Raw genomic sequence first — 20,416 nt, forward strand, 5'->3', positions numbered from 1 at the left:
AACTTCTCTCATCCACCTAAATTCTTTGTAAAATTTTCTCTTTTGTGTCTTCCTCTTCTGTAGATTTTCTTGTTTTCTCCATATAGGTTTTTGCCCCTTGTCTTTTCCCATCTTTGCTACAGCATTCTCCCTTTTTTTCTATATTCCTTGCTCAGCTCCTAAAAACACTTGGTTACATCTGCTGTCTGCCATTCCAGAACTGGATCTCCATCTCTCCTCTCCATTAACTGACTTTGGTGGGAAAGCAATGATGTCCTTTTTTATTTTTTTTGCAACAAGACATTGTTCTAGCCTGCTATTGGGTGAAAGCAGGACCAGGCAAACCTCTTTTCCATTCTTCTCCATGAGGGCCTTTTGCCCTGAGAGATCTGGGTGTGGTGAGCCCAGATAGCCTGCTGATGTTTTCATTGCATGGGCCACAGGGAGGGGATGTACCTTTCATTCCCTCCCCTACAAAGAGCCCTACCACAGCGTCAAGATGATGAGAATCACTGAAGCAGAGGGATGAGCCTTAGGGTGGGAGGGGGGAATAAATAATGGCTTGTTGTCAACCCTCCCTTCTGCATTAGGCTGCCAGATGATTGCTTATTCCTTGCTCCCACCCACACGCTTCATGCCACCACCAGCATTTTTGGTCCTTTGTGGCTGAGGTTGTGGGCTAGTCAGCTGATGAGTCAGCTCCTGTAACCAGTGCTTTTCCAGCTCCACATGGCAGGGATAGCTTGGGCGGAAGAGTTTCAGTCAGCACTCCCTGCGTGGAAGATGGGGGCTGCTTGGGCACGTCAATTGGCTTATTTAGAATTTCACCATTCTGCAAATAAAGGGCAGGTTTCCAGGGGTGTGCAATTCATCTCCTCTTGTTGTCTTTGCATATGTTCTGATGCAGGAAGTTTTGGAGCTACACCCTGTATACCATCTGTTAGTACGGGAGCGTGGAGTGAATGGGAAATTCAAACTTTGAATAGGTCAGGAAATTCAAAGTTTAGTTCTCACAGCAATTAGCTGCATGTTGGTCTCAGATGGTACCGTAGCTCATCGGGTTAATGCACAAAATGAATCTTGCGCCACAGCTGAGCTCCTGCGCCGCAGCTGAACTTGGCACTGGGGCCGAGCGGGAGAGGAGAGGATCAGAGCTCTGAAATACCTTTGTGCCTCCTCAATGCTGGGCAGGCCTGGGCCTCTTTAGTGCTTCCCAGGGGTCAGAACACCCTCCGGGAGTGGCGCATGCAGCCGCTCGCAGCTCGTGTCCAACTGGGGAACATCTGGCCAGTGGAAAATGCAGCAGGCAGAACAATGTTCCTGCTGCCCCGTTCCCATCCTGCCTTGACTCCCTCCACTCCCGGCTCTGTTGCCGTGGCTGGAGCGCAATCATTAGGTACTCCAGCTCCTTCCCTCCTTCTCCACACCAGGCAAAGGCCATGCTGTGCTGGGACAGGCTGTATGAACCACCACATGTGCAAGGCTCAGCCATAGCTGGTGACTAAACCACTAAACAATTGGTTTTAAACAAATTTCTACAGCTGCATGATTTGCTGTCCTTCTCAGTCTGCCTAGTACAAGCATATTTCCAGGCATCCTTCAGTGGTTCTGACCAAGCTAGACCTTAATTTACATTGCAGTAACAAAACACTCTTTTCCTACTCTTACAGAAAAATCTGGCCATTTTCAAGTATGTATAACAGTATGTTGGGGCAGAAGGAGGACGGTGAGGGTAGAAGCAATTTTGTGAGTAAGCTTGCTATAATTTTTATAACCAAGTTACTCAGGAAGCCTTAGGTTTGAGTCTAATAACTGCAATTTGTCACAGTACTTAAAGCTATTTGCAATGAAAGAATACCTCTTAGTAGCTATTTAAAGTCAATTCATTAATTGAAAATGATTTATGGTACACTAATCTGAAATGGTTTGATTTTGGATTATTAGTTGAGGTATCAGTGAACTCTATTATGTTTCTCTGGATAATTTTCAGATTAAATAAAATCCTCCACAAAGATAAATTTCTCTGGATATTTTTCAGATTAAATAAAGTGCTCCACAAAAGGACTAAAAAAAAATAACATTTAGGCAGGTTTGCAGCTAACCCAAATTACTGGATGCATGTTCTCTTATATGTACAGATCTTTCAACTATCAGGTGCAAGATATTAGGAGCTGTGGAGTGAGTGAGGAAAGCTTGCAGTTATTATTTGGAAGTTGGCACATGAGAAGTCATTGTTTATCCTGATTTCACTGTACTAAATTACTGGCTAGTTCTTCCTCTAGAATTGCAGATCCAGTGGGACTTAGACACATGTATTAGATGCCTGCTTGTACCTCCTTAGAAAATGGAGCAATTGACCACACTGTCTTTGAGTAGGAGATGTCATATTCTTGAAAAAAGATTAGAGATATTTTGCTTTGATATAATAGGGGTTATAAAGAGGACTTTCAGAAAGGCAAGACTTTTTAGGTACCAGCTCTGCGGCCAGACTGGCATGCAGAAAAAAGCTGAGCAGCAGTGTTCTAGCAGCTGTTTACCCTCAAATGTCCATACATCAAGTCATTCCTGCAGTTAGCAATTATTTCTTTGCCAGCTGTCTCCAGAACATTGTAATTTGTTTGTATAGGTGAGGTAGCTCAACAGCATTCTCACGTGCCTCTTTCCATAGACAGAAAGGAAAAATTTCCATGTTAATTAAATACTTGCATTAGTATCCAGTGCTGTTTTTCTCTAGATAAAGTTCTTGTGCTTCAGCCAAAGTTCATAAACAGGGAAAAGTCTGTTTAGGCAAGAGTTGATCCTGTATATTTTTCATTTCCATGGGAAGTTGTTGCAGTGATAAATGAATGGGCACAAATCAGTAACATAAGACTAAAGGTAACATCTTCAGGAGTCTCAGAACTCTTTGAAAGTGTGATTTATCTTCAAAGATGCCTGCAGCTTTGTCTGCACTGGTACTGTTAGAGGTCACTCTAGAGGCTGTCAACCTCCTCCCTTTATAGGCTGATGTCTCTGCCTCATCCCCTGCACCAAATTTTGACTGGGCTGAGAAGCTGCAGTGATGCTCAGCACCTGAGGTTAAGCCTGCCGCTGTGATGTGAGTGCACCGGGCTGTCACAGTGAGGTCCACCAGCAGTAGTCACAATTCTCTGTCCAGCTTCCAACGTAATTCCTCTCCTTAAATACAGGCCAGACCTGGAGCAGAGATAAGGCCAGTTTTGGGGTGTCATTGATTTCATATCAAAGCTGAGCTAGAACGTTATTTCTGTCAATGAGAAACCGCAATGCAGATGGGAGAGGGCCTCTGCCACTGCCGGGTGAAGATACAGACCAAGGTCAAGCCTAAAGTGTAAAAAGCCCTTGTTTTGGATGGAGCCAAGGGTACTTAGCCTGTGACTGCATCTCCAGAATCCCAGAAACTGTCTGTAGCATGTATGGGCACACCTCAACAAGCTTTCACCTGTTTAGTGTGCCTAATAATAGCAATGAACTTGCAGGACAGTGCAAACTGCATCCCACACTGTGAGTCGTCAACAGGCTTAGTGCTGTGCCCTCATTCCTATTGTTACTTTATTTAAGCTGGATTATAAAGCTGGTTTGGGCAAGCCTGTTTGTGCTGCCATTAAATGAAATGTGTCTGCACACTAATCCTCACAAATATCAATGAGCAATATAGCCACCATAATTTTTTTTTATTGTAGGCTTCAAAGTAATTTAAAAGCTTTTGAAAACTTTATTTCAGGTAATTAGTGCAAATAATTAATGATGAAACAACAACTGTTGCTTTCATAGCGTTAACTGCTTGTGAAAATAGGCCAAACCCCCCATTCATTGGGTAAAGTTGACTTACCATAAGAGGAAAAAATATTTTTAACTTTTTTCTGTAAATTCCTCACTGCCTCTTGTCATTCCAAGGTCATTCCAGCCACCACCTGCAAGGCATGTCCTTACAATAGATCACTATACTGGTAATTTGTGGGATACTTGGCTAAAATAAAGTAGACTCTTCTGACCTAGGAACAAGCTCTGACTGGAATTTATTGTAATTTCATAATAATCCTTCAGGGTCAATTCATAAGCCTGTTTCCTGGTTTACTATTTCCATATCATTGTGTTTCTCACAGTGTGGCAGGGCAATGTTTAATTCAGGGCAATTGTATTTGTTGTTTATTGAATCTAATGTTTGTTTGACTGTTTACCATGACTTTTATGTATCTCAATTAGCATAATACACGGTAGCACCTGTTTGACAAACCTTTAACACACTAGAAAGGAAGAGGCTAACTAAATACTTGCAAAAGGTGCCAGTATCATTTAAAAGAACTGTAGAGCCATTTAGCTTCAGTTTTTATTTAATTGTACTCAGGCAACAGCATTCCATCCAGATAAAAGTTGAAGCTGTATGTTTCTTCCCTGATCAAACTGAAGTAAAACAGTCCCACGACATATTTGGGGGGAATCCCATATGACAATACACGTGTGCCTTGTATCTGTGAGTGCTGAAAGGATGAGCTGCCTCTTTAAAGAGCTTCCGTGAACCTGCGCTGTAGTAAGCTCTGGTAGGCGAGGGGTTGCGTGACTGCAGCAGACTCATTTGTGACCTCAGAAAAGTGGTTATGAAAGTGATCTCTTGATCAGAGGAGTAGAGCTCTGCTGCCTGCCAGACCAGCAATGCAGAAATGAGCCTCCTCCCTGCAGATCTGCCCCGGCAGGAGAAAAAGCGCTCCTTTTTTGGATGCAGCGTAATAACTCCTCTGAAAAATTCTTGGGCTTAAAACAAAGTGTGCTCTAGAGTATACACTGCCTCCAGTTAAATTTCACATTTTTTTAAGACATGCAAGATCATCTTTGTTTTTTGCTATTTGTACTTTTCGCTTTCTTCCTCAAACCTACTCCTATTTTCCTTAGTGTAGAGCTAGTAAGACTTGTTTTGGTGGTTATTGGACTGACTCTGGCAGTAAGCCACAGTGTATATCCAATGGAGATCATACTGTAACTGGGGAAAATGCAATGGAAATGAATGTTTATGTCACATGATGAGCATGAAACAGATCTAATGAATCAGCAGGTAAGAAATCATTGGTTTTCATCCAGAGACCTGAGACAGAATAAGAAGCACTAGAAGTAATTTATGTATCATAGTTCTCCTTATACACATTATTCACCTGGCATTGATCACTCAGTGAAAGCTGTAATTGACTATTACTGAAAGCTGCAATTGGGTATATCGAAGGCATAATCCTGTATGTTTCATGAATGAGACACAAGATTCCTGTCCTTATCCCATAAGGAATACTCGTTATTTCTTTGGTAGCTTGCTATGAGTCAAGGCAGCAGGCACCTTTGTAGGAGTCAGACTTGCCTGTTCAAGTCAATGACACATACAGAAGAGTTGAATCTGGAGAAAAGGTTATATTTTATTAGCTAGGACTTTGTTTCTGAAATGCAGAACATTGGTTTTCCTTATCTTCAAATGGGACAAGTCCGATAAGAACTCTGTGCCTGCCTTGTAATTTTATCGCTATAGCTAAGTATTCTCTGGTTTTAAAAATTGAAAAGCAAATCAAAGCAGGGAGAAAATTTATAATCTTAGAGCATTTAAATGTCACCTTTCCTGCTTTTTATAAAAACAAAATTTTTTTATTATGCTCAAAAAATTTGAAGGTCCTAATTCTGGCTGTTTAGGGACCATGGCACTTTTAAGAAACTTAATTTCTCTGGTGCTGAAAGGGAGAGAAAATGCAAGCCCACTCCTGGTCTGTTTAGGATCTTTGGCATCTGCTTGGGATCTTTTTCTGAGTATGGAACATGGCTGTCAGGAAAGACAAAGCAAACCTTTGTAAAGAAGTGAAAAATAAAGGTTTTTGTAGTAATTGAATACATCGTGTGCATTCATTTTATACTTCTACAGAAGGTTCCTGTTCTGCAAAGAAATTTATTTTTGGACAAACGATAGTGTCTTCTCTGCAGGACCTCTGTCTTATGAGGGATTCCAGTTGGGAACAACATCCATCTGTTTGGGTAGCTTTGCAGGACTAGTTTTTGAACGCATACATTAAAACATTAATGTGGATAAAAAGACATTTAAGAGATCCAGGGATTGTAACATTATGAGTTTAGGCTTCTGGCAGTTCTGTTGTCAGATAGTTCTTAATTTTGAGCTTTAAGGTAAGATTGTCAGGCTACTAGTTTTCTTCATCATTCCAAAAGGTTCTGGAATACAGCTCAATATTTTAAAACTACCCTGGAAATTGATTCTGAAATAATTTTTATAAAACTTTCAGATAATGTCCCTGATGTTTCACTTGCCCTTATCTTGTCCCAGCATGTGTTTTTACTTCCTGAATTAGAAAATCCAAAGCTTAAGGACCTCCTCTCAGGCATATTTTCCCCACAGCACATTGGGTGCATTTGACTTCCCAGGGCTTCACGCAGTCCATGTCCTCGTGGCAGCCTCCACAGGCAGCAGAGAAGGCCAAGCAGAGCAGCTCTGCCTTAGAAAGAGAGCGCTGTGTTCTGTGGGGTCTGTGTGTCTGTCTGTTGTTGTGCAGCAGTGAGCTGTGATATCCAGCTGATTTAAAGGTGGAGATTCCCACATTTCCTCTGTCAAGCATGTTTGCTTCTTTAAAGTACACTGGAAAGCAAACGTGGCTTTGCCTTTAATATTTGACACAGCAAGGCTGCTATTTAGATCAGATATTAAAGAATTGTTTTTATGATATTCCTGACTCTAAAACTGTTGGATCCAGATTTGGTTTTCTGGGTAACACATGCACATCCTGTGCACTAAGGTCTCAGTGTGAATATTTTAGATGCAGTGTTTATTTCATCTTAAAGGTTTCCTTTATCCTCTCCAGATCGTGTGCATTGGCTATTTTTAAACTGTCACTTGGATGGTATACTGATCTATGGACACATGCTCTTGCAACTCTCTTCTAAGAGATACTGACTTAAATTCCTCTTGGAACCTGCAGGTGTGAATTTAGTCTGTGTCTTTCCATGCAGAATGGTCCAACGAAAATTATAAAGGCACACAAAATTGAAGAGTGGAAGATCAGAGACAGTCTGTTTGAATCACAGTCCTGGAAAAGAGGTGATCAAATCCAAAAAGGCTGGCAAAGATCATGTAAATCTCACATAAGTTAGTCATTGTCAGGTTGCTTTAATCAAGAAGAGGGAGAGATGCTTTCTCATGCATTTTCCTAGTTGTATTTGTTTTCATGCTTCATCTTTGATTTGAGTTTGTCCTTCAGTGATTGATTACTAAATGTTCTAAACTACAGATCGAAATTGGAGGGGGTAAAATGATGCACATCTTCTGTAACTGATAGAGACTAAAAATGTCCTGATATTCTCAAGGTAAATCTGTTATCAAGACTTCATTGCATTTCTTCTGTAAAATGCAAACCTTACAATCACCTTTCCAAAAGTGGGAAAGATTCCTGTAGACTTCAATTGCTTATTTATGAACACACATAACTTTCCTCTTAGCTGTCTTTTCAGTAAAAAGTGATTTTGGACTCATTACTTATGTTTCTGAAAAATATTTCAGACTCAAGTTTATTTCAATAGGCTGTTTATCACTAGAGAATGTTTTTTGTTGGTTTTGGATGCAATAATTAGTCACAAGCTGCTCTTTCATCATATGCTTAAATTTAGTTACATACAGGCTTTCTCATAAGGTTCTGATTTTTCTTATTGTCACTTCTGTGATATACTTTGTTTCACGTCACAGAGGCTGCTGTTGTGCATCTGTTGTTTATTTTCCATCTGCAACAAATTTTGTGGACAAGTCCATGGCATTGCAGTGAGAATAAAACAACATAAGAGATGCACTACTGTGTCACACCAGTGGTCCATCTAGTCTGGTATTCTCATCTTCAAAATTGCTGTCTTTTATCTACTTTAAAGCATTCTTGTGCTGGTGCTACAGGGCACTTCACAGTCCTCGTATTGTGGGGTTGGGCAAACAGCAGTTCCACATTCAGTTTATCCACCGCCCTTATAATTTTGTAAACCTCTGTTGTGTCTCCCCTAGTCGTTCTCAGTAAAAGCCACAGCCATTTTAGCCTCTCCTCAAAGGGAAACTGCCTCTGCTGTGGACATCACCTTCCAGTGATGTATTATTTTCACTGGGAGAATCAATCCTGAAAAAATGGTCTAATAACAATGAAATAGTATGAGCCATATCAAACAAGGACAACATGCTTGGGCCACAGAAGGAGGAAACACCAGGAATTCAGAGGATATAGAGAACCCATTTTTTTAAATATATCTGGATGAGGGAAAATATGAAAAGCTATTCAGACAAGAAGCCATTATGAAGGATATTTTGAAGAATGGGGAAACTCTTCAAGTATTTTTCATAGGTCACGTCCTCCACAGATCCTAGAATCAATGTGTCCTGATGTGCTGTTCCTCTGAGTATGTACAAATACCATGATCAGTGGGATTTGCTGAGATCCCACTCAAGGAGTCAGGAGGTAACAGCTCAGAACACACTGCAATACACTTAAGGCTAATTGTGGATCAGTTTGGTGAAGTCACGAATGAAAATATTAAACTTTGTTCATTGTACATTCTGAGGGCTTTAACTCTGGAACTAACCAACATTAAGCAGACTTTCTAAATGCAGAATAGTTCCCTGAAATTAATTTTTTCCCTACTCTTAACTTATGCTGGATATCATGATTCTGATTAATGGATGTGTAATTTAAAAACTTAAAGGTGCAAGGAAGAAGTGTTGGAATCATCTTAATTTTTTGTGAGCGATGTGGGTATTGATTTGAAACTGGAATAAATTTCTTACTCAGATTTCTTACTCAAGGTTGCTGATAAATCAGGCTTGCAATCCATTTTGTGATTTGAGAGAATAACCCATTTTTACTTATCTTTTATGTGTTTATTCAGAAGGGTGTGCAAGCAAATATTCAGACAAGCCTACGTATTAAAGCTTAATTAAAGAATGGAATAGTACACAGATAAAATTAAGGCCCCAGAACTGAACCTATAAATCAATAAGTTTCCATGATCAAATCATCATATTTAATGTAGTAGAAAATAAAATGGAATTGTGAAGACAAACAGGAATACTGTTACTTGGAGTAAGTCTTACATCCTGGTGTAATTTCAGAGGACTGCATGTCTTCAGCAGTCTTGTAGCCAATATAGTCTACCAGACCAACTGATAGCTCAAATATTTACTCACAGTGATGCAAACAGATCTCTAAAATACCTCCTTTGCCAAGGCACAATGTGGGGCTGTCTGTTGGGGAGATCATCTGTTGAGTCATATGAAGAGAGAAAGGTTGCAACAGTAAGCTACAGAGAAGAAATGTGTTTTCTAGACAAGTTCTTTTGAGTCTGTTGTTTGTGTAGTTAGCACACAATTTGTCTCACGTTGAGCTTTTCTTTGGATCTGTGATCCCTCAGAAATTATGGGATAAGGGACAAGTTATAGTCCCAGGCTACATTTATACTTGACATGCAAATGTGATTTCTTATGAGATACAGATAGAATAAGCCAGCAAAAAACAGAAGAAGAGTTAATTTTTTTTTCTGCATATTTTCCATATAGATACGCTCTTTATAAAAGCCACTTTACCATTCTCAGCATTTCCTAAATTATTCTACACATCTGCAAATGAAGAATTGTGGGAACAGGATGTGTCCATCCAGAATTTACCCTAATGCTCATTCACCTAAAACATTAAGGAACTCCTTATCTTACAAAATTAATCCTGTTTTTAATTAAATAATGAAAGTTTTCCTGGAGGGAATGAGAAATGTCCATTACTGGGAATACTCAAAAGCCAGCATAAGTGAAGGAACCATCCTCAGTGAAGTTAGCTCTGTTCTGATTGGGGTGAGTTACACCAGATGACCTTCCAAGGTCCCTTCCAACCTACAACTTCCTAAGTTTTTGTGATTCCCTATCCTGGCTCAGTTAACAGACCTGGGTTCCCCACAGGTGAATCACTTTCCTAAAGTTTCACAGAACTCCTTGCGCTGCAGCACAACTGAACATTTGCAGGCAATTCTTCTCGGTTTCTAAGCTTGCTGCATGTAAACTCTATTTCCCAAAGGCACACAGACCTCTTTTTCACATGCAAGAAGAAAAATACCCTGACTCTGTAAGAAGTCCTCAGTTTGTGTTTTTTCTTTCACCTGCACCTGGATTCTGATGCTGACTTTTTGCTGGACTATTCAGTACTGCCTGCCCTGGCATAGCACCAGGTCCATCCCAAGGACTCCATTGATCATGAATTCCAACCCCAAACTGATTCTGTTCCTGACACAACCTTGCTCTTCAGTTGGATCAAGAGAGAAAAGATAATACTGATAGGTTTTAGAGGGCAGAGTGAAGAAGATGGTGGATTTTTTCTGGGAATTGGAGGAAAGCACATCAGGTCTTCCCCAAGGCATGAGGTTTGTCCTTTTCCCTTTCTTGCCTGCTGGAAATCCTGTCTGAGATTTCATCCTTAGTATATTGTCAGATCACCACTAAATTTTCTAATGAGCCAGATCTCTCAGAGCTGATGTTTGTAGGAATGCGAGCTTTTCCCCTCTTTTCTTTGCATTTCTGTAGAAATAATTTCCACGTGTACTTTACACACGCACAGACAGCACTGGCAGCTGGATCCCTGTTTCAGAAAGCTTATCTGATATGCAGTAATTTCTAAAAACACAAAACCCTCCAGTGGAATATAGTGAAATGGACTGCACTGCTGATCGCTCCAGCAGAGTGTTTTAATGTTTGTGAAGGGATTTGACTCCGGGGAAACACTCCTCACCCTTCGCACAGCGGGCTCTCTCCCTTCTCCCCACTGCACGAGAGTCATTCCTCTGATCCTTTACTCTAAGCTCCTTTGCTTTTTTTAGGCAACTTCCAGATATCTGATACAGTATATAATGAGGAATTAGGTTCCATTACACCAAGGCTTAACCTTCTCGAAAAGCATTCAGCGCTTGCCAGGAGTCATCAATATTTAACAGCTGTTGTTATTATGAAATACTTCATAGGGTAACGCGGCTCGTCTGCTCGCACGCAAGGGCTTGAACGGCGGCCAGGGCGCTGTCAGAGCCGCCGGGAGATTGACAGGCGGCGAGCCTTGCGTGACAGCGGGGCCGGGGTTACTCAGCACTCTGCCTCCTCCGCAGCGGGCACCTCTCCTTCCCCTCGCCTGCCTTCAAAAGCGCGCTCCGGACGCGCTGGGACGCGGGCCGGGGGCGCAGGGGGGCGAGCTGGCCCCGGCAGCCCCGGGGAGAGGAGCGCAGCCCGGCGGTGGCAGCGCTTTGATGCCCCTGTGGCACGGGGGAGGATGGATGAGGCTCGCTGGGAAAGGGGAACAGTGGTTCTGCAGGAAGGAGCGGATGGGATCTGGAAAGCAAAAGGGTTCGGTTTGTACCTTAAATAAATGTCATGCTGTACTCGAGAAACTTCAAAGGGAAGTCAGATTTCAAAGCATCCTTTAAGAAGAAGCAGACTGAGAAAACCGCTAAGTTGGGAAGAAAAACTCTGCATTACTGCTAGTGTAATTTCATCTGGCGTTCTGGTAGCCTCCACAACAGGACCAAGCACCGCACAGCTTTTATTCAGCTTTTGATTCTGTTTTCTGATTCCTTTCCCAAAGCATCTGTACTACCTGTGTGTTGTGCAAATGTCCTTTCCATCATGTTTGGCATTATATAACAACAGTTCCTTATGCTGTGTATTTTTCAATTCCAGTGGTTATCTAATGACCCCCATCCTAATTGTCACTCGGTGTTCTCTGTAACACAGCCAGAGGAAACAGATCATTTCAGTTCATGGCTTTAGGTTTGTTAAGCAGAATTGCTCATACTGAGCGTTTCCGAGTCAATTTGTTTTGTTTTCTCAGTATTCAGAGTAACACGCATAGCTGATTCTTCCTGCAGCTAGAAGATGCAGGAAGAGAGACCCTGCTCTCACTTCCTTTCGAGTAACAGCTACCAAATGTAAGATTTGCATGCGCAAAGCAGTGTCTCTGAACCTGCACTCTGGATTTGGGTATTTTCATCCACCTCTTTTAAGAAACAGTTTATCCCCTGGGCATCATTGGAGAGAACTGGTAGTCCCTTGCAGGAGGGCTTGAAATGGATTCACCAGCCTGAATCTGAGGAAGACTGTGTGGTCCCCTTCCTACACCCCAAACAAACCCAGGCAGGGTGTTCAAGTCAGGAGCAGCATCCCTTCACTGCTCATTTCTTGCCTGTGCTGTTGCTCGATGCAGGCACCTGGGACAGCTGGGGTAGTTTGCCCTCATGGTAGTCTGTTACACAGCCCAAGTTAGCAGCTACTTTTACTAATTATTTTCTGAAGAATGAAGGCTGTGCTCGTGCAGGATGAGGTACAGAAACACTCCGGAGAATGTAATCCCATGGGTTTAAAAAGTATGATTTTATGAGACTCCTGAAATCTCCACCTCTTTGAACTAAAGAGTATCCTACAATGAATAAATGTTCTGTTATTTCTGGGGCAAAGGGAACGGCTGGTTTCATAATGCTTCTATAGACTGTGTTAGGCAGCTTTTCTTTACAATATTCCAGATTTGGCTTTCAAGCCAAGGTGTTTGCAAATGCAGATAGCAACGCTCATAGCAGAACTGGAGGCTTGAAAGAGGTCTCAGGTTTTGACATTGTTCTGGGCAGAGACAGTGCAGCTGTGAAAGGCTCAACAGCACTATTTGACACCATCCCATACTCATTCAGCCAATCTTATAGTCTCCTCTGTGGACTTCTTTTCTCCATTAATTTACTGTCAATTCTAACTCTACATTATTTTTTTAGTTTCCAATCCTTTCTCTGCTTTCAGATTAGAAATTGAAAAAATTTCCTCAAATCTTTGACCTCTCTTCCAGGAAATTGCATTGGCAGTTTTATTTCATTTTGTTCTTCTCTCTCCTCTTCTTCCTAACCCCCTGTCCCCTTGCTCTGTATATTTCCACAGAGTCGTCCTTTGTAGGACCCAGCATTTCCAGACTTGTTGGCTTTTAATGTTGCATGGGATTTCACCATGCACACCAGATCGCATGACCTTGCAAAACTGTCAGCCCTGGTACATGTATCTCTGGTATTTATCATTCTATGGTATCAATATGCTCATTCATCTTCTTTGGCAGAACAGCTCCATCTTCTGTTTTGTTTCATGTTCTGGAAGTGCAGGCTCTATACACTGTGCTCAGAAAACAGTCTCGAGTGTTACTGCTTCCCATCTCCTGAGTTTGCTGGTTTTGAACCTGGCAGATGAGAACTCTGACCATCCAAAGGGTTGCCTCTCCCATAGAAAGTATAAAGCTCCATAAAGCTTAAAACTCTCAATTTATTATTTCTTTTTTACAGCCAGTAGCATTCATTAGACTGCCTGCAGTATCAGCTTTTGCTCCACTCTTGCTCCACTCTTGATACATGGGAACTCCAGCAGCGCGTTTACCCCTCAGGTCACTGAGTCATCCTTTGCTGGTTTTTATTTTTCAGCTTTATTTTCAGACAATTTGCTCCTCCCTGCCCACCAGAGACAGTACTCCTGCATTCTTCAAGCTCTCATTTGTTTTCATCATAGGCTTCGCTGTTGCTCCAGAGGGACACCATTTTATGAGATGTCTAAGCTTGATCACAGCTGTCTTGGCATCAGGGTCTTTTCTATCAAGCCACCCATCATAACCAAAACTTGCTGTCCTGTTCTCTCTCATGATTCTTGGTGGTGACAGGGGTATTGTTAGACTCTTCTGTTTTCTTTTCCCTGTTTTTCTGCCTAGTCAGATAACATCTTGCAAGTTTCCCTCATATGCCTGTCGTGTCTTGCATTTCCTCCTCCTCCTCATTTCTTTCAGGATCTGTGTGATTTTCTGCCTGTCTTGCTCTGCTTTCTCCAGGTGACAGGCTATCACCAGCACCTCTCTTCTGAGGTGTCACTGCAGCATCAGCCCGGCCGTGGGTGGATTAATCAAGTATGCCCAGCGTGGGGAGGCAGAATGAGAGTGAGCAGTGAGTGACGGCTCTGCTGCCTCAGGTGCAAGGAGCAAACGCTCCCATCTCTGAGGAGCACTCACTTCTTGGAGCAATGGTGTTATTTGTCTTTCTCTGATGGTGCAGAGGGTCTCCTTGCACTCAGGCCACTGAGAAGGGCAGGCTATGAAACGGATGTGTGTGGCCCAACATATGGGTAACTCTAACTGGCAAAATAACATTAAAATGCTTTCCATTTGGAGACGGAATTTATAGTAGCCAGACGAGTTGCAGAACAAACATCTCTTGTGCTTCTGCTGCTGTGTTTGTATGAGCCTGAAGGCTAACAAGCAGGCAGGGAGCTCTGGCCCGCTCAGTTGGGTAAAATAATAGTTTCCACTAACGATGAAGTTCGGACGGATGGAATTTTCACAACACCAAAAGAGCGCATCAAAGAAATAAACCTTCGTTTCCTCTCACCCCTCCCTGTCTGTCCTTTAACCTGAGCAAAGACCACAAACCACCATGTCAGTAATTACAAAAACATCTTTTCTGAGGAGGGAAACTCTGGAAGAGGCCATTGGAATAGGGGTTGGGCTTTTAAAAATTGTTGTGACAAGGTATTTAAAAGATGTGTGGATGTGGCACTTAGGGACATAGTTTAGTGGCAGACTTGGCAGTGCTGGGTTAGTGGTTGGACCTGATGATCTTAAGGGACTTTTTCAACATAAATGAACCTATGATTCTATGTCTGTTCTTATAGACAGGCGTAGCAGAAGGCCTAGCTGATCAGGGGAAAAAAGCAACCATTTCCTATTAGCTTAAATGGCACACCAAAATGAAAGTGCAGATTTAAGAATCTGCATATTCTACTCACAGCAGCCTAGGTTACAAGTCTGAATTCCCAAAATTATTTTGGCTGGAAAATATGGGTAGGGATCTGTTTAAAGCAGCTTGGGATTTTCCTGATGTGCTTTCCCATGCCCAAGGGAGGGATTTATTACATCTAATTATACATTTGAGATAATTGCTTTGGGCTAATGACCGACATTATCACTTGCAGCAAATATTTACAATGTAAGCTAAAAACCATCACAAATATTCAGTTGGTGTGGTTCTGAGTTGCCATTGTTTATTGTAAAATGCTGAATTATCCTGCAACAGTCCCTTACCAGGCTGTTAAATTGATGAGGAACTCTTGCATGGGCTTAGGACCTTTAGAGGCTTGCTGTTTCACTCCTTATTCTGGTTTGGTACAAACTATTCCTGCACTCTACACCCTTTTTTGGTGGGGAGGTTTTATTTTTTATTAGCTGGATTGTTGTTGGGGTTTTTCAGGGTTTTTTTTTGGTGTGGATTTGGCTTTTTTTTCAGAGGGGTGTTTTTTGGTTTATTAATAATTTCTGGCTGTGGCTGTCCCCACTCCCCTTTGGCTGGAAGGGAAAATGTGTATCAAACATCCCAGATAATATCACTGGGATGCTTTCCTCTCCCATTCTCTCCATGAAAAGGAGAAAGACCAGAAAACTGTATCTCTGTCTGCTACCAGGATCTTTGTAAGACCCTTCTCTGGAAGTAGGAGTGAAACTGACTTAATTTTTACTGACCAAGTGATAAAGATAGGTTCCAGTTGCACTCCCTAGATGATGCTGAAGCCCAATAATTGTGTAATGCCAGCCTTCTCAGAAATTCTTTCATTTTCCCCAGAAATGGGATTGTATTTTAGTGATTTTTCTGCAGGGTATATTGATAGAAAGAATTTGAGCATTCAAAGACATTTGAGATCAAGCAATGTAAAGGAAGAGCACTCGCCAGTTGAGTTTCCCATGAAAGCTTAATCAGATATAAGCTTTTTTCCCTATTATTAGGAAAAATACATGAAATTTTAATCTATAATGAGAAATATTCATTTATTTCATGGAGTAAATGACATGCTAAAAATAAACTTTAAAACTCTATGTAAAAATGAAACAGTTTAAGAACATTCCCTTGAATCTTACAGTTAGGTTGAAGTTTGTAGACATGAACAGGGTAAAGTGAGAACAAAAATAATCCGATGTCAAGGAGATCAGCACTGAAAATAAGAAACTTATTCACTTCCTTTTCTTCTGAACTATATAGACATTTCTCTGTATTGTCATAATACATATTTTTATAAACAAAACAACTTGCTAACTTTCTTTTGTTTCTTTCCTGTGGGTTTTGGTTGTTGCTTTATGTAGAGTAGACTAATGGAAAAAATATGTTCAATAAAAAATGTGATAGATACTTCATATAAAAAACATCTGGACTGCAAAATATATATCTCCAGCACAAGAAGGAAAAAAAAAAGAAAAGAAAGTTGTCAGTAACCGAGATCCAGACCACAAAGACAGTAACCACCAATTAAATTCAATGCATGTTAAATGCCTAAACAACAATTTTAGTCGTGACTCTAATAGTTATGATTTCTAAATTGATGATAACTCTTTCCAACAGCCATTCAAGAAAAGCACTTTAAGAAGCAAGTTGGCCAAACGATAAAAGAAGACAATATATCTAACAAGACTGCTGTACAAGAAGGTGGACTTCTACTAGAAGTGAGTGAAAAAAGGCTGGATATAATTTTTCTGGATGTAATTTATTCAGTTTGTTGATATATTTGGGCTGATGATTTGTGGCAGCTTTGAACAAACAGTCTGTCTTGGTGGGAGTCTTTCAAGGGCCATGCTCGTGAACATTTCTTGCAAAAGCAAGACTGGCAGTTGTGACAGTCACAGTCAGTGTCCATTTCAGCAATTACATCTTGCGCCCTTTCTTACATCCTTGAAATTACCAGTGAACCCTAGCAGGACAGTTCACAGTTCTTTTTCACTTTTAGGTTTATTTTACTTGGCCCATATTTTGAGGATGTCAACATGAGCTTTCCTGGTTTCTCATCTGAACTGAGAATATTCTAGGATATTTTAGTTTATCCTACTTCCTCAGCTCCGTGTTCTGCACACACACCATGTCAGCAAAAGTTATCCCTTCTATGTATTTTTATCCCCTTTGGGCTGACTTTATATATTGGCAGAGCAGCATAAAGGGGCCATGCTGTTACTGAGAATTGGATCCATTAATTTTAAGGAAGAATTAATGCTGCTGTGAACTACTGAACCAGCTAGAGCCCAGCAGTCCATCCCAGATACATCTGCATTTCAAACACATGATGTAATTATGCCTTTTATACACTGAGGTCCTTGGAAATTCCTGTGTGATTAAGATTACATATGTTGTGATTAATATTACAGTTGTTCTGGATAGGATAATATTCATGGTATAAAAACTGTGTTTTAGTGACAGCCTCGAGATGCATATAAATGTAAATTAAATAGTAGCCTCCAGCAAATAATTGCTGAATGCTATTAAATTAAAACACATTTTATTACGAGATCCAATAACCTAAGTTACTCAAGTCTATGGAATGGAAACTGGCACCCTGCTTTCTTCCTCTAAGTATTTCAGAAAACTTTAATTTTAGATTTCAAAGCAAGTAACGCAGAGGCATCTGATTAGTTACTGCTACTGCCAAAACAAGATTTTGGGTGTCAGGTGTCATTTTGCAGCCATTTTCATTCTCAATAAATAGTGAATATGGGGTGTACAATAAAGGATAAATATGGTGAGTATATAAATTTTAATGAGGGTCTCCTATATTAGTCTAAATTTTGTTGTGTGTACATGACATGCCCACGAGTTAGAATCACTGAGCATCCTCAAACAGTAGACTGACTGCTGTGAGCGCATGGAGAGAACACTGGCACACAATTTGGGGCAAGTTATGAGAGACTGCTATTGCTAAATATGCTCTGCTTATTTATGGTATGCAGAGTCACAATGCCTCTGAATGCAGGGGAGATATTTATTCCCGGATCATACTTAAAGTGGACCATTAACTGGATGATTAAGTGCATGTTAATTTGAATGTACTTGCCAGGCTTCGTTTATGGGCACGTCTGACCTAGAATAAGATGGTGAGTTTTCCTTAGGGCTTGTCGGGAATGTTCTCTGAGGACTGAGCTTGGCTTGGATCCTCATTCCGTGGTTATGGCACATGAAGAAAAGTGGGGTTTTTGTGTTGTTCAATCAAATTCAACATGTTGGTTATTAGGAACTGTGGGGTTTTAACTAAATATCACATTTCTGATTCCTTCCAAGAAGACGCAAACTGTGGTTGGTGTTCTTTGTATATGGACTTGTGAATCTCACCAGTTTATTTGCTCTCAAAAGATATTTTTCAGCTGTCGAAAGCCACTTTCCATGTCATGACAACACCTTGCACTGTGCAACCTCTGCTTTATATAATACAAACCAGAATAATCTGAATCACCAAAATATGTGTGAATAATACTCTTAGTGTTAATGGAAAATCAAGAATAAATGCTTTTATTTTTTTCCTAGTGGGTATAGTCACCCTGCATTATGTATGGAGAGAAATATGGGATAACAAGTACCTAATTGCTAGTAAATAGTGTATCTGGGACTCTTGAGTCTTGGAACAATGCAGAATTTCCCCTTTCAGCTTGAAAGAAAACAATGGAATTAGGCTGTCTTGAAAATATGTTTAAAATGTTTTTTATTTCTAAAGGCTTCTGCCACAACATGTGCTTTTTATTTAAGATTTTATGGAGATTTTTTACAGCTATAATCAAATAGCTTTCATCAGCAATAACGGAATAAACAATGATACCAGTTTATCAAAGACTTTTTAGTGGAGCACAGCAGGTATCTAAACAAATAATTTCTTTTGGTGCTTTAGGATAATTTCTTCTGGATTAGAGACTTTGCTTGCCATCTTTGTTTCCCTTTGAAGGGAAGACAGACGAGTCTCTAAGAACCAAAGTCTAATTTTATTAAGGGGGTTTTTTAATATATCCCGTTCTTGAAATCTTTACTGTCCTTTGAGCTTTCACATTCCAACAGTTTGACTGCAGTAATCATTTTTAACTTTGCACTTTCAAAATATTTTCCGAGACAGGTGGTTTTGCAACCCCTGTGCCCCAAGCCTTCTGGCAGAAAAGGGGCACATTCAGTTTCTGAAGCCTGTTAGTGAATACTCAAGGAACACTGAGCCAAACCCATAACCAGAAAAAGGGGAAAATAAGTTGTATTGGCAGTCAACAAATCCAGATAGAGTTTATGGGGTGATGGGGTGGAGAAACACAATAAAATGGTGACTTGGAAAAATAATGAATCACTGGTGGGTATCTAGGCAATAGCCTTGATTGCAGGATTCATCTCATGGCTGTTGGCCACCTCCTGCTCTTCCCCCCAGCTATGCTGTGCTCTCCAGACTCAGAGTCTGCACTATGGTGGAGGTAATTGCCCATCCCAAATGCTGTGTAGCTGTCATGTGTTACACTATTCACTGATCCCTGGAAGAATTAAATGCCTGCTGTTAGAGGGGAGGCTCTATATGGACTTGCTTTCTTAATGACATGTAATCAGGCATCACCCCATCATCACCTCCAACACTGCCCCTTGGGTAACCAGCACTTGTGCACTAAGCAGCACCCTGCTAAAATTGTCACTTGGGCTTTATTGACCACTTCACAGTTGCTCCTGCAGTTTTTCTGCTTTTCTGGACAAATAATTGATGTTCAAATTTCTATCTCAACCCTTGCTGCTAAGGCTGTGGCTTCATGGACTTTCTTCTCTTCTTCATTATGTTTGTTGGTCTTCTATTTTGCTCTTGTGGGCAGAAGCATAGGGTTTATGGCAGCTCTGTTCCCAGGTGTATTGGCCATAATTCTTTTCAGGTGTGAAAATAGTGGTTTATAACCAAAATGTCGCAATAAATATAAAGAAATATGGACAATGCAGGCAGCTCCTGAACAGATGCTAGTGGAGTAACGCTGCCTGGTTCTATCACACTCCCTTCTCACTGATGAATATTGATAAAGGCCAGACATGGCTTTTTTTGTCACTTCCATGCTCACTGGCAGCTCAGCCTCTTCCAGAGAAGATCCATGTTGCTTTTCAGGATGCTGTAAGCCACACTTTTGTACAGTTCAGGGTCAGACTTCCATGAGTCTTCTACTCATAAGGCTTCAGGGCACAAGAATCACATTCCTGTGGTTTTGTCTCATGCTTTTCTTTATGGCTGCATTGAAGATGCCAGTCATAAGACTGTCCTGGTACTTCTTATTCAGTGTCACTGTACATTCCATTTAATACCTTTTATCGAGGACCTGGATAAGGGGATCAAAGGCATCCTTAGTCAGTCTCACAAGCCATAAGGTTTGATGGGAGTGTTGGCATGTTTGAGGGCAGGAAGGTTCTGCAGAGGGATCTGGAGAGGCTTACTACTTATTTAAATTTTTTGACAGAGACTTTGAGGTGCCTGGCATCTTAAATATCTTACAATTGCAGCCATATGGTCCTTTACTTAAAAAATAAATCAATTACTAACACCTTCAAAACCATGAAAGCTAGGTTTGGTGGTGCAACC

At 40.9% G+C, this 20,416-nt stretch overlaps 1 protein-coding gene across 1 annotated transcript in view; it reads left to right on the forward strand.

Annotated features, from left to right (window-relative positions):
- Positions 1-20,416, forward strand: part of AHRR (aryl hydrocarbon receptor repressor) — a 62,731-nt gene that overhangs the window by 20,106 nt on the left and 22,209 nt on the right. The window contains exon 3 of the mRNA XM_054285327.1: positions 16,423-16,523. Coding sequence (XP_054141302.1) covers positions 16,423-16,523 — 101 coding nt within the window. The remainder of the gene's footprint in view (positions 1-16,422; positions 16,524-20,416) is intronic.

The sequence above is a fragment of the Melozone crissalis genome, unplaced genomic scaffold (genome assembly GCF_028551555.1).
Source record: "Melozone crissalis strain CALT ecotype California unplaced genomic scaffold, PUWL_Pcris_2 ptg000042l_1, whole genome shotgun sequence".
NCBI classification, from domain to species: domain Eukaryota; kingdom Metazoa; phylum Chordata; class Aves; order Passeriformes; family Passerellidae; genus Melozone; species Melozone crissalis.